This window comes from Schistocerca americana, chromosome 3 (assembly GCF_021461395.2).
Source record: "Schistocerca americana isolate TAMUIC-IGC-003095 chromosome 3, iqSchAmer2.1, whole genome shotgun sequence".
Lineage (NCBI taxonomy): Eukaryota > Metazoa > Arthropoda > Insecta > Orthoptera > Acrididae > Schistocerca > Schistocerca americana.
Window position 1 is genome coordinate 438,137,121 of NC_060121.1, and position 14,561 is coordinate 438,151,681.

Here is a 14,561-nt window from a genome sequence, read left to right on the forward strand (position 1 = left end):
TTTTATTGTGTTCTCAATATTGGCTGAGGTATTAAATGTCAAGCTTATTACTCGTTTGACATTACCGCTTCACTGACGCCAATTCCAACCCTCTGCCACTAGACGGCTTTGAAATGTAGCGTGTAGCATGGCGGTGTGTAACATAAGTATGTCGGTGCGTGACGAACTGGATGTACGAATTCAAAGGGTTCGTCCATATATAGAGCACTCCCTCCTTCAACATGACAATACCTCACCTTAGACGAGAGCTGCGACATTTCCAGCAATCCGATGCTTTGGTTCCACTGTCACTGATCACGCCCCATACGATTCCAGCTTGGATCCATGCGACTTTCGTTCTGTTTCCAAAACTTAAAGAGCACCTTCAAGCATTTCACTTTGATAGCGATGAAGCAGAAGCGACGTTGTGGCTCCGTCAACAAAGTCAAACATTCTACAGTGACGGTATCAACAAACTGATCTCTCAATGGGAGAAACGTGTTCATATAGAGGGTGACGACAATGAGAAATAAATAATGAGATGAGACGAATAAAGATGTAGAATGTTAAAAACATTTGTTTCACTTGAAAAGGTTTAAGAGTTTTCACCTACAAATTCCGTACATTATCTTGCGATATCAGCACACACTCCGCTGCAGAGCGAAAATCTCATTCTGGAAACATCCCCCAGGCTTTGGCTAAGCCATGTCTCTGCAATATCCTTTCTTCCAGGAGTGCTAGTTCTGCAAGGTACGCATAAGAACTTCTGTGAAGTTTGGAAGGTAGAAGACGAGGTACCGGCAGAATTGAAGCTGTGAGGACGGGTCGTGGGTCGTGCTTGGGTAGCTCAGATGGCAGAGCACTTTCCGGCAAAAGGCAAAGGTCCCGAGTTCAAGTCTCGGCCCGGCACACAATTTTAATCTGCCAGGAAGTTTCAGACATGCAACTGTTCGGCAACTGGTTGCCCAAATGAACCAAGGAGCTATCAACAGTATCTCCTCAACGACAGTTCACCGTGCCGGAGGATGCAGAAAACAGTGCGTCGTCATAATGTGAAAGCGGAGCGACTTTTATAAAGCTAGACGCGAATGAGCTGTAACAGCATGCGCCTGGTTCACGCACGAATGCTGTCTGCTGTTCATCGACGTCGAAAGCTGCTATTTGCACACCAATACTGCTACTGGATGTCCACTGAGTGGCGACAGGTGATTCTTTCAGATGAACCACGTTTTATGCCTCAGCCGCGCAAGGTCTGAAAGTACCGCGAGGAGTGAGTGTTACGGTCTGAGGAATGTTTTTGTGGCATTGCCTGGGTGATCTCGACATTCTGCAAGTCATAATGGATCAACAAAAATATAAAGCTACCCTAGAGAATCATGTCCATCACTACATGCAGTTTTTTCTTCTTCGGCGCATGGCATGTACCAGCAACAGAATGCAGCGTGTTAGACGGCTCGTAGTATATGTGCGTGGTCCGAATAGCGCCAGGACGAGTTTACTATGCTCCTCTGAGCAGTAATCGAGAGTCTATGAGACCGCCTCGATCGGGCTGTTCGTACCATATATCCTCTGCCAAGAAAACAAGTGCAGCAGGTACATGTAGTCGGCACGGCTCTACATCCCTGTCGATACCCTCCAGAACCTGATTGACTGTCTTGCTACTATTCTTGTGGTTTAAAATGTGGTCAAACATTTTACAGGTGGTCACAATAATATGGGACGTTATTATGAATAGAAAGTGTATTTGCGGTAAAAATGGCCGTAGCGCCTAAGTGTTGGTAAGTGGCTACGTGTCACATTATTTACTTTTTTTATTTAACACAGCTGTTGCACATTTTTAACTTGCTATTCTCATCATTAGGCTTTCTTAATTGCATGCATCTAGGATTAAAGTAACTATATAATATAAAATTAGCTATTTGTTATTGTACTATTGTACCGTTTATTGCACTACTAACCGATCCCAAATACTATCCTGTATTCTATACATGCAATTTCATAATAAATAAATGAGTCCATAATCACAACATTAGGAGTTGATATCAATGTCTCTTCCACCTTCCGCCCGCCCCCCCTCCCCCTATTTCTGACAAGGTGTGATTGCGTCAACATTATATTAAATGTAGCTAGTTAGCGATCAGAAAATTTATTTTAGATTCGCAAGCTGCGACATGGTCGCGAATAAACCAGTCACCCGATTATAAAGTAAATTTCGTTTACTTTGCGCCTATGGTCACAAATTTTATGGTCATCAAACTACCGGTTTCGATCTATAATGACCATCTTCAGATCTGCTTTATAAAATAGATCTGAAGATGGTCATTACAGACCGAAACCGGAAGTCTGATGACCAAAATATTTGTGACCATAGACGTAAATTAAGGAAATTTAATTTTAGATTATTTTAGTAACATTTGTTTCTCGTATACATGATATTAAAAATGACTAATGATGAGAAAAACATGCTCAAAATACATACCAACGTATTAAATAAATAAATAAATAAAATAGTTATTTTTAACAACACAAAAAATTTATTCAAATATTCGCTTATAGTATTCCACAAGTGAGTATAAACTACATTGGAAAACAGTCGAAAAGCAGCACTCAGGCTAACAGAAAGCATTTGAAGCGACGAGGAGATCGATGTTATTTAATGCAACAGTGTCGTGGTGTAAAACTGTTTTTCATAGATCAATGACAATCTGCTTGTCTCTTTCCGCACTGACCTTAGTACCATTCTGTCTTATCCAGAAACGTCGTGATTTTATTTAACAGATACATAACAAGTAACCGGTTACGACTCTGAGTCAACGCCAGCGCAAAAAAGATCCAGTTTTTTGTTTGTCAAGTAACCTGCCATGACTTTATCGAACATTCTTTTGGCCAGTTAAAAATGCAGCTTTGTACTGGATCGCGCTGTGACATGTTACTTTCATGAGAAGATTCCGGATTTTTAGTCCTCACGATGACTCGACATGTGCGATACCGCCCAACTGTAATACATGTGCAAGTGTTTAGAATAGATGGCGTTTGACGCTGTCAGATTTAATTCGAGAATCGTACCTGTTGAGGAGATGAGGTTTCCCCAGACCTGGCAGAACTGGAAGATCATGAAGAAGATGCCGAAGAAGCGGACGGTGAGGACGTCGGCGGCGGGTCCGGTGGCGGGGTCGGCCTCCTCGTACGCCTCGGCGACGACGCTGAGGTAGGTGCACTTGGCGCACCACAGCGGCCCGCCGCCGAAGCCCACGAACAGCGCCGCCGGGATCATCGTGTAGAACGTGGCGTGGAACTGCGCCGCGATGTACGGCATGTACGCCACGAAGGACGCCGCCACCGCCCACTTGCAGCCCAGCCACCTGTGCACAGGTTCAAGTGGTTCAAATGGCTCGGAGCACTATGGGACTTAACTTCTGAGCCCGCCGCGGTGGCCGTGCGGTTCTGGCGCTGCAGTCCGGAACCGCGAGGCTGTTACGGTCGCAGGTCGAATCCTGCCTCGGGCATGGGTGTATGTGATGTCCTTAGGTTAGTTAGGGTTAAGTATTTCTAAGTTCTAGGGGACTTATGACCTAAGATGTTGAGTCCCATAGTGCTCAGAGCCATTTTTTTGAACTTAACTTCTGAGGTCATCAGTCCCCTAGAACTTAGAACTACTTAAACCTGACAAACATAAGGACATCACACACATCCATGCCCGAGGCAGGATTCGAGCCTGCGACCGTACTGGTCGCGCGATTCCAGACTGTAGCGCCTAGAACCGCTCGGCCACCCTGCCCGGCCCCGTGCACAGGCACACGTCGTGCACGGCTGTGTTAGGCTTCACATAGGTTCAGTCGCTCGCAAGTAGAAACTTGATAGTTGTCTAAGAAATAAATATTAAGCAGAAAACTACCCTTTCTGCAATGGAGAGTGAGGCTTCTACTGCCTCAAGTGCATCCTTAATTTATTTAGTGGTTCTACACTATTTTACAGCTCAAAAACAGCATTGGCATTTACTCGCCAAAGAGAAAATTAACATAAATCAACTTTTGCAGAACATCTCAAAATCGAAAAACACACACTTACTCCTTCATCTTTGCTCAGCATCGAAATATTTCGAATAGTTGACAGGGGCTAGAAAACGAACTTATTAGAAGAGTTTGAAACATATGAAAATTCGTACCTAAGTTCTAAAAATTTTTCACAGGTCAGCTAACAATAAAAAATATCCACTATTTTGATTGTACAGCATCTGTTATAGAATGATGAAATCAGCCAATTGATTTTAGGTGTTAATGTCGGTAATATGTTGTGTGGAACCATGTGCCATGTGTCCCAATACTTTTTTTTTATAAATTCCTTTAATACCTTACTTACCCTTTTTATATGCTTTTGTATACAGGATGACTCAGGAGAAAATCTACATGTTTTGATGGGCGATAGTATTAATTCTGAAGAAAAAAATCCCTATAGACGTACGCTTTATTCCGAATGTTTTCCGAGATAGAAAACTTTTTATGTCAATGTTGTAGGCTTTTGTTAAATAACAGGAAAACCGTAGTCTCTAGCGAAAACATGTCGCAGTACAAAATTAAATACTGTAAATTTCCTACCAAAAGTTCCTATTAATTTTTTTAAGGGAAACAGTTTGGCGAAGAGAGTGAGAGAATATTGAAGAACTCGCGCGATGCGCATGCTATGTATCTTAGGTAGTTTTCATTGGCCAATTTAAGGTAGTTTACCAACTTAATGGAACACAAATGTTCTTCATCACGTTTTCCGTCTCGAATTCCTTGCAAACAATAACGAAGTACTGAATAATATAGAAAATGAATAACAATGTAGATTAAACATGTTCTACCTCAGAAACCATTCGAAATAGGACATTTATTCATATCAAGTTTCTCGTTCATAATCTAAAATACTATCATCCCTCATAGCAAGTACCTTTCCTCTTGACCCACCTTGTATGTCCCTGCAGCTATCACCAGGTCACTACATACATAAATGGGATTCATTTGCTGTATTTTATCAGTCTTTGATTATAATTATCACAAGAAATATGTACATTTTTGGACATGTAGTGGCACTATACACCCTTGCCATCATTCCTTGGGGGCCAATATAGACCGATATGAAAACAGAAGTCACAAACTTGAGAAGGCCACTATTGCTTTAGTGGAATGTTTAATGAAACTACAAACCTTACTGCCATCTTCAGATCCATAAATCATGGGCCAGGTGAGCACAAAACTAGATGTGAGATATCTACACGACATTTATAGCATAATATGTATCCATAATATACCTAATGCACTACACTTCAAATAATTTGCTCCATATGTTCAATAATTTGTGTCAGATAATAAATAAACATTCCAAGAATGTAGATTCCAATCAGAACGTGTACTAAGTGTGTGACAGTGTGAAATATTCTACCATACAACAGTCAAAAACAATTAATCATGTTCCAATAGGGAAGCAATAAACATAAAGAGAGTAACAGTTCTTTTTGATAAGTTTATTAGTTGCACATTGGAATAACATTGATTTTTACTGTGTTGTATAGTAGAATAACAATTTATACTATAAGACCTTTAGTACACTGTGTCATGAAAATATGCATACTAAAGGTGAATTCAAGCAATACTCAATTGTGCATTAATACTAGCACATAAAACAGTTTTCTGGATTAATAGTTTATAGCTACATGGTTTGATTTAGACACTGACATAGAGATACTAAGGATCTGAAAAATAAATACAGAATTTAATTAGGGCACAAATCTCTACTTTTACCTCATCATCTGCATTATGCAGCAGATCCTTTGATTGGGTATGAGAGAATTATGATCTACATCTACATCTACATCCATACTCCGCAAGCCACCTGACGACGTGTGGCGGAGGGTACCTTGAGTACCTCTATCGTTTCTCCCTTCTATTCCAGTCTCGTATTGTTCGTGGAAAGAAGGATTGTCGGTATGCCTCTGTGTGGGCTCTAATCTGTCTGATTTTATCCTCATGGTCTCTTCGCGAAATATACGTAGGAGGGAGCAATATACTGCTTGACTCCTCGGTGAAGGTATGTTCTCGAAACTTCAACAAAACCCCGTACCGAGCTACTGAGCGTCTCTCCTGCAGAGTCTTCCACTGGAGTTTATATACCATCTCCGTAACGCTTTCGCGATTACTAAATGATCCTGTAACGAAGCGCGTTGCTCTCCGTTGGATCTTTTCTATCTCTTCTATCAACCCTATCTGGTACGGATCCCACACTGCTGAGCAGTATTCAAGCAGTGGGCGAACAAGCGTACTGTAACCTACTTCCTTTGTTTTCGGATTGCATTTCCTTAGGATTCTTCCAATGAATCTCAGTCTGGCATCTGCTTTACCGAAGATCAACTTTATATGATCATTCCATTTTAAATCACTCCTAATGCGTACTCCCAGATAATTTATGGAATTAACTGCTTCCAGTTGCTGACCCCTATATTGTAGCTAAATGATATGGGATCTTTCTTTCTATGTATTCGCAGCACATTACACTTGTCTACGTTGAGATTCAATTGTCATTCCCTGCGCCATGCGTCAATTCGCTGCAGATCCTCCTGCATTTCAGTACAATTTTCCATTGTTACAATCTCTCGATATACCACAGCATCATCCGCAAAAATCCTCAGTGAACTTCCGATGTCATCCACAAGGTCATTTATGTATATTGTGAATAGCAACGGTCCTACGACACTCCCCTGCGGCACACCTGAAATCACTCTTACTTCGGAAGACTTCTCTCCATTGAGAATGACATGCTCCGTTCTGTTATCTTGGAACTCTTCAATCCAATCACACAATTGGTCTCATTGTCCATATGCTCTTACTTTGTTCATTAAACGACTGTGGGGAACTGTATCGAACACCTTGCGGAAGTCAAGAAACACGGCATCTACCTGGGAACCCGTGTCTATGGCCATCTGAGTCTCGTGGACGAATAGCGCGAGCTGCTCCTAGACATCAAGGATAATTGCATAGTGGCACTTTATTTCATTTTTTATAAATATTTTTGAATTCTCTACTCTGTACCTACAATAACTTGATCTGCACGTGACAGTAAAACTTAAATTCTATGTATTTACTCCACTAAACAAATGGTTTCCCCCTCTCCTGTTTCATTCAGGTTTTGGCCCCATAGTAGTGTACTATACGCATTAAATGAGGATATTGTTGTCCATCTGTACTGTTTCTGACTTGCTAAGTATGTGATAAAATACTCTCTTCCCATATTTTATGGTATACAACGGGTTTATTAACTTAAGGAGTGTGGCCTTATCCTCTTTTTGAATGTACAATTCCTTATCGTCCTTTTTTCTTTTTGTGATGTATTCGAACTTTGAAAATAATAGGAAGAAACATACACATAGTGTATGCTGTACATTGTATACCAATTAATGTTGTTTTCTTTCCATCCACCTCTTCCTCGTTTGGTGTGTGCTGCACCTAGATATCAAATCTTTTGGTTATAACATTAATATCATGCGCTGTAAGATAATGTACTCACTCATAGTAGCATTTTGTCTGTACGCTGCGAAATGAATTACTGTTTTACATGGAACTAGTTTTTCCCTACGGTTTCCTACATGTACACCGGAACATATTGAGACACTCAACGACAGTTTGAGACGCTCGCTGGAGTTCATACTACATTATATCTGGCATACCGAGTAAATGTTTTATATACAATGGTGGCGAATAGAGCAGGTAATTCTCAGCATGTCGTTACCACACTTGACATGTACTGTATATAATGAATCTGCACTTCTGTTTTTAATGTATGAGTGGGCATCTGGAAGTAAGTGATAGCTAAGACATCCACCATGTATAATATCGCCCATATAATTTCCTGCATACTATCATTTCAATACTGATTCCTGGTTTATTATGACTATCTCGTTTGTCTCATTGTACGTAGACGTCGTACACCAAACTAGTATCCAGACTCCAGGCTACAAAATAGTTCAGTATTTTGTGGTGTATGTAATGGTTGTAGGACTCCATTTTGTAAACTAATGACTACTTTTCTGCATATATCCAGAAGTGGAACAGTTTGTGTCTTTCTCGATGACTAAAGTTTGATTAAATTCACCTAGACATCGAGAAACAACTTTTCGTTGGACATTGAATTTATATTGTACTATTGGTAGTGTATAGTATAATATGGAATGTGTTATCTGTATAAGAAGATTTTAAGAACTACCTGTACTGCATCTCGTTCTCTACATCTTAGGTGTTGCTTTAACGACTTGTTTTTCGATGTATATAGTTTGAAAGTATTGTGCAAAGGTGCGTTATGGATCTATATTATGTTAAAATGTCTTGTAGATATCTCGCCTACAATTTTATGCTTACTCGGTTTATGCTTTACGGATCCGAAGATAGCAAGAAAGCTTGCCGAATGTGGATACCTGAATAAATGTATTACTGAAGAGATCATGACATTTTGGAGTTTGTTAATCGTATTTTCATGACAGTACGCTTGTGTGAAACCCGTATTCAATATGTTTTTGGACTGCACTTCTGACCTATTTCACAACTGTATGGTCATGTTCTAATCATTCACAGTATCCCGAATTTTCAAATCTTCTAAAGACAACAGATTAATCTGTTGAAACTGTTAAAACGAAGTATAAATAATTCTGCAACTGATGATTCAATTCTATTCTAAAATTGTAATATATGCCTTTTTTGTTTTACAAAACGTTAAAAAATTTAGTAAAACCTTTTAATAGTTAACATCACAAGTGAATAACATCAAGAATAATTTTAGCTGATTATACACCCATGTTCGTAGCCACGTTCGTGCGTTTTATGGTTGATTACACTGGATTTGTAACATAAAAAAAGGGAACTATGCTTCAAGCTAGGTTCGGGAGACCTACGCCAGACATGAACGAGAACACACACTAAGGTAATGGCCGATATTTAAAACCACTAATTGCTTTTCATAATAAGTTAATTTCACATGCCTTAGCTCAATATACTGCAGTAAGTCTCATTAATCAATTCCTCTTAGGCAACTATCAAACCATGTTTTTGTGTCCTAACACTGAACTAACAATGAGTGAAGTTGTTTATACATTCACATTTCTTTCATATCAGTACTTACATTACGCGGAATATGAATGGGAGTGTGCATGTTACATTTTTCATTAGGGAAAAGCTTTGTACCTAGAAGATAGTGTACCTAGGGGCACAGGATGTTTCTTGATTGGTTCTTCAGTTTAATGACTGATTTTAGTCACAGGAAGGGATGCACGCTAGAAACAGCAGTAAGCTCCGCCCTTTTCTACAGATTGAGTTGATGGTTGGTTGGTTTTGGGGAAGGAGACCAGACAGCGTGGTCATCGGTCTCATCGGATTAGGGATGGATGGGGAAGGAAGTCGGCCGTGCCCTTTCAGAGGAACCATCCCGGCATTTGCCTGGAGCGATTTAGGGAAATCACGGAAAACCTAAATCAGGATGGCCGGACGCGGGATTGAACCGTCGTCCTCCCGAACGCGAGTCCAGTGTCTAACCACTGCGCCACCCCGCTCGGTGAGATTGAGTTGTTGTTTGACAAGATCTTGTTTTTTGTGCAGCATTTGTATATACACTAGCGGCAGTAAAAATTGCTACACCACGAATATGACGTGCTACAGACGCGAAATTTAACCTAAAGGAAGAAGATGCTGTGATAGGCAAATGATTAACTTTTCAGAGCATTCACACAAGGTTGGCGCCGGTGGCGACACCTACAACGTGCTGACATGAGGAAAGTTTCCAACCGATTTGTCATACACAAACAGCAGCTGACCGGCGTTGCCTGATGAAACGTTGTTGTGATGCCTCGTGTAAGGAGGAGAAATGCGTAACATCGCGTTTCCGACTTTGATAAAGGTCGGATTGTAACCTATCGCGATTGAGGTTTATCGTATCGCGGCATTGCTGCTCGCGTTGGTCGAGATCCAACGACTGTTAGCAGAATATGGGATCGGTGAGTTCAGGAGGGTAATACGGAACGCCGTGCTGGATCCCAACGGCCTCGTATCACTAGCAGTCGAGATGACAGGCATCTTATCCGCATGGCTGTCTCGATCCCTGGGTCTACAGATGGGGACGTTTGCAAGACATAAAAAAAAAAAAACTGCACGAACAGTTCGACGACGTTTGCAGCAGCATGCACTATCTGCTCGGAGACCATGGCTGCGGTTACCCTTGACGCTGCATCACAGACAGGAGCGCCTGAGATGGTGTACTCAACGACGAACCTGGGTGCACGAATGGCAAAACGTCACTTTTTCGGATGAATCCATGTTCTGTTTGCAGCATCATGATGGTCGCATCCGTGTTTGGCGACATCGCGGTGAACGCACATTGGAAACGTGTATTCGTCATCGTCATACTGGCGTATCAGCCGGCGTAATGGTATGGGGTGCCATTGGTTACAGCTGTCGGCCACCTCTTGTTCGCATTGACGGCACTTTGAACAGTAGACGTTACATTTCAGATGTGTTACGACCCGTGGCTCTACCCTCCATTCGTTCCCTGCGAAACCCTACATTTCAGCAGTATAATGCACGACCGCATGCTGCAGGTCCTGTACGGACCTTCCTGGATACAGAAAATGTTCTACTGCTGCCCTGGCCAGCACATTCTCCAGATCTCTCACCGACTGAAAACATCTGGTCAATGGTGGCCGAGCAACTGGCTCGTCATGATACGCCAGTCACTACTCTTGATGATCTGTGGTATTGTGTTGAAGCTGGGTGGGCAGCTGTACCTGTACACGCCATCCAAGCTCTGTTTGACTCAATGCGCAAGCGTATCAAAGCTGTTATTACGGCCAGAGGTGGTTGCTCTGGGTACTGATTTCCCAGGATCTATGCACCCAAATTACGTGAAAATGTAATCACATGTCAGTTCTAGTATAATATATTTTTCCAATGAATACCCGTTTATCATCTGCAGTTCTTCTTGATGTATCAATTTTAATGGCCAGTAGTGTACTTCGCGTTTTACACATTGAAATGCTGTATAACACATTAAAACTATTTGGAATTTATTGTTAGTTCTTCATATAAATAATTTTAAGTTTAGTTAATTGCTATGTATTTTAGAGCTATTTATTTAATACACTGCAGGAAAATAATAGTAAAATGGAAAGAAGATGTCGATTTTCACCCGATGACGGCATATGCCATCTGAGGGATAGTATATGTACTGATAATGGTTTCGAAGTCGTCTGTCAACAGATGGCGAATTTACTTAGCTACCAGAGGACCATCTGTGTTTACCATTTAATAGAGAATGCTCACAGTCAGAAGACTTAGTGCTGTGCAAAGGTGTGAAGCAAGCAGGTAACGATGCTTGGAGACTGACTCGTGCTCCCTACAGCCAAATGATCGAGTCTCAAATGGATGAAATGGTGACCTTCAGAATTGCGGGAAGGTCCCTTCGGAGAATGACGTGCTGCTCAGTTGCGCAACGATGATGGTATCTGTGATCATGTGAAGATTGCTACACCCTTAGACGAGGTTCTGGACAGATGACCGCCAGGATCGTCGTATTGTAAGGGCAGCAGCGGCAGGTCGTACAGCAACCACAGCACAGATAAGAGGGCTTGTAAGCCCAGACGCGTCTACACGAACTGTTGTGAAACGGTTGTTAGCAGTGGGAATACGGTCGCGTGTACCTCTAGCCTCTCTTCCGTTCACGCCGCAGCATCGATGTGCACGACTCGATCAGTGCTGTCAGTGGATCATTTAAAAAATCGAATGGCGTGCCGCGGTGTTCAGCAATGAAAGCACGCAGGTGATGGTCGTTTGTTTGTATGACGTAGACCCTGGTGAGCGCTTTCTCGTTGTTGAGCGCATTCGTTCAGGACGCACTGGCCCCATCTCAGGCGCTGCGATCTGGGGTTCGATAAGCTACAATCCTCGTTCACCTTTGGTGTTTCTGGAAGGGACGCCAAACAGGGCTCTGTACATGAAGAATGTTGTTATACCAGTTTTTCTGACGTTCTTGCAACAGGAAGGTGATATGTGTTTTCAACAGGATAAAGTTCGCCAACACATTGCCCGTGTAACCCAACGTGCTTTGAATGACGTGGAGCATCTCGCCTGACTAGCAAGATCTCCAGACTTGTCTTAAATCGATCGCTCATGCAGGATATGATGGGAAGAGAAGTGACACGTGCGATTCGTCAACCAACAACACTTACAGATCGATGTGAACAGGTCGAGCAGGCCTGGCGTAACGTGCCGGGTGATCAAAAAGTCAGTATAAATTTGAAAACTGAATAAATCACGGGATAATGTAGAAAGAAAGGTACAAATTGACACACATGATTGGAATGACATGGGGTTGTATTAGAACAAAAAAAAAAAAAATACAAAAGTTCAAAAAATGTCCGACGTATGGCCTTTCATCCGATCAGAGTATGAATAATTAGCATAACAAAGAAAGACAAAGCAAAGACGATGTTCATTACAGGAAATGCTCAATTTGTCCACCATCATTCCTCAACAATAACTGTAGCCGAGAAATAATGTTGTGAACAGCACTGTAAAGCATGTCCGGAGTTATGGTGAGGCATTGGCGTCGGATGTTGTCTTTCAGCATCCCTAGAGATTTCGGTCGATCACGATACACTTGCGATTTCAGGTAACCCCAAGGCCAATAATCGCACGGACTGAGGTCTGGGGACCTGGGAGGCCTAGCATGACGATTGTCATGCGCAGTCACTGACGTTTTGCTGTCCAGCGCCAACTGTCGGACATTTTGTGCACTTTTCTTTTACTTTTTTTTGTTCTAATAAAACACCATGTCATTCCAAGCATGTGTGTCAATTTTTACCTCTCTATCTACATTATTCCGTGGTTTATTAAGTTTTCAAATTTATACTGACCTTTAGATCACCCGGTATATCAGGACAATCGCCATCTGTACGATCGACTGGATGCCAGGGTCCGCGCCTGCACTGCCGTCCACGGAGGCTACACCACGTAGTAATATGGGAGTTTCAGCATGAGTCGATATCTGGTACCACACAACCGCTTCTGCTATTGATTTGCTAATGCAATGGTTCAAATGTCTCTGAGCACTATGGATCTTAACTTCTGAGGTCATCAGTCCCCTAGAACTTAGAACTACTTAAACCTAACTGACCTAAGGACAACACATACAGCCATGCCGGAGGCAGGATTCGAACTTGCGACCGTAGCGGTCCCGCGGTTCCAGACTGTAGCGTCTAGAACCGCTCAGCCACCCCGGCCGGCGCTAATGTAACCATTTCATGTTCTCCGTATGCACTGTTGCAACAATAAATCCCCGGCCGGCGCTAATGTAACCATTTCATGTTCTCCGTATGCACTGTTGCAACAATAAATCGTGAGCGAATTGGTAACCTCTAAAAGGATCAACTACTTTTCTCCGGTAGTGTGTGTGAACAATAAACCATGTCTGCATCTCGAAACAGAAGAAGGTGTTTTACCACGGAACATAATTGCAAATTAACTGAGTTTATTCAATTTCTTAACAATTCTTCTTCTCTTGAAAATGGAAATTGGTGTTTGTTTTCAATAGCTTCTATTTAAAAATGCATTATATTTGAAACTCGTTTTTGATAACTCTTCCAGTTAATTTGATTTCACTTACGATTTCTGGTTCAAATGGCTCTGAGCACTAAGTGACTAAACTTCTGAGGTCATCAGTCGCCTAGAACTTAGAACTAATTCAACCTAACTAACCTAAGGACTTTATCAGTAAACTCTTCCGGGCTAAGTTGCCGTGGTCGATCTGTAGAACTTCTTCTCCCTGACGTTTCGTTCTCAACTGCGGAGAACATCTTCCGAGGTGAGTCGACGACTGGCTGCTAGGAGCTGGGGCCGCCGCTTATATAGAGATCGTAGGGGGCGCCACCACACGTCACATGGCGTCGATGTGCAGCTATCTCTGGCTATCGTCTGTTCTCTCGATTGCAGGCAATCGATTGTCACGTGATTGATGCAACGTCGACCGCCATATCTTATCCAATTTTAATCCTTCTTCTTTACGATTAAAATTGTATTGATGTTTGTGGATTTCAATTGCCTCTCTATACATACGTGTATAATAGTGCGACGTCCTCGCTAGCACGCTTGTTTCACCAAATTTTATGTCGTGATCTCCATCCTTAAAAACATGTTCCGCTACTGCCGATTTGTCGATATGTCCCAAGCGACAGTTTCTTTCGTGCTCCGTCAACCGTGTATTGATGCTTCTTTTGGTAGTTCCTATGTAAACCCTGCCGCAACTACACGGAATTTTATATACCCCTGGGGTGGCTAGGGGGTGACGAGCATCTTTTGTTGATCTTAGGCATTCACTAATTTTCTTAGTAGGCCTAAAAATGGTCTCTACCTGAAACTTGGCTAGTACTTTTCCAATGCGATCCGTGATATTATGGATGAACGGAAGAAATACTTTTCCAGCTGATAGTTGTTGCTGTCTCCCATTTTTAGGCATTTTTCTATTTGGGTGAAGTGCTCGATTAATCTCGTTTTTTGTATAACCATTTTTCGCAA

General features: G+C 42.0%; 1 protein-coding gene across 1 annotated transcript in view; it reads right to left on the bottom strand.

Annotated features, from left to right (window-relative positions):
* Positions 1–14,561, bottom strand: part of LOC124606917 (UNC93-like protein) — a 411,989-nt gene that overhangs the window by 137,101 nt on the left and 260,327 nt on the right. Inside the window, exon 3 of the mRNA XM_047139026.1 lies at positions 3,046–3,341. Coding sequence (XP_046994982.1) covers positions 3,046–3,341 — 296 coding nt within the window. The remainder of the gene's footprint in view (positions 1–3,045; positions 3,342–14,561) is intronic.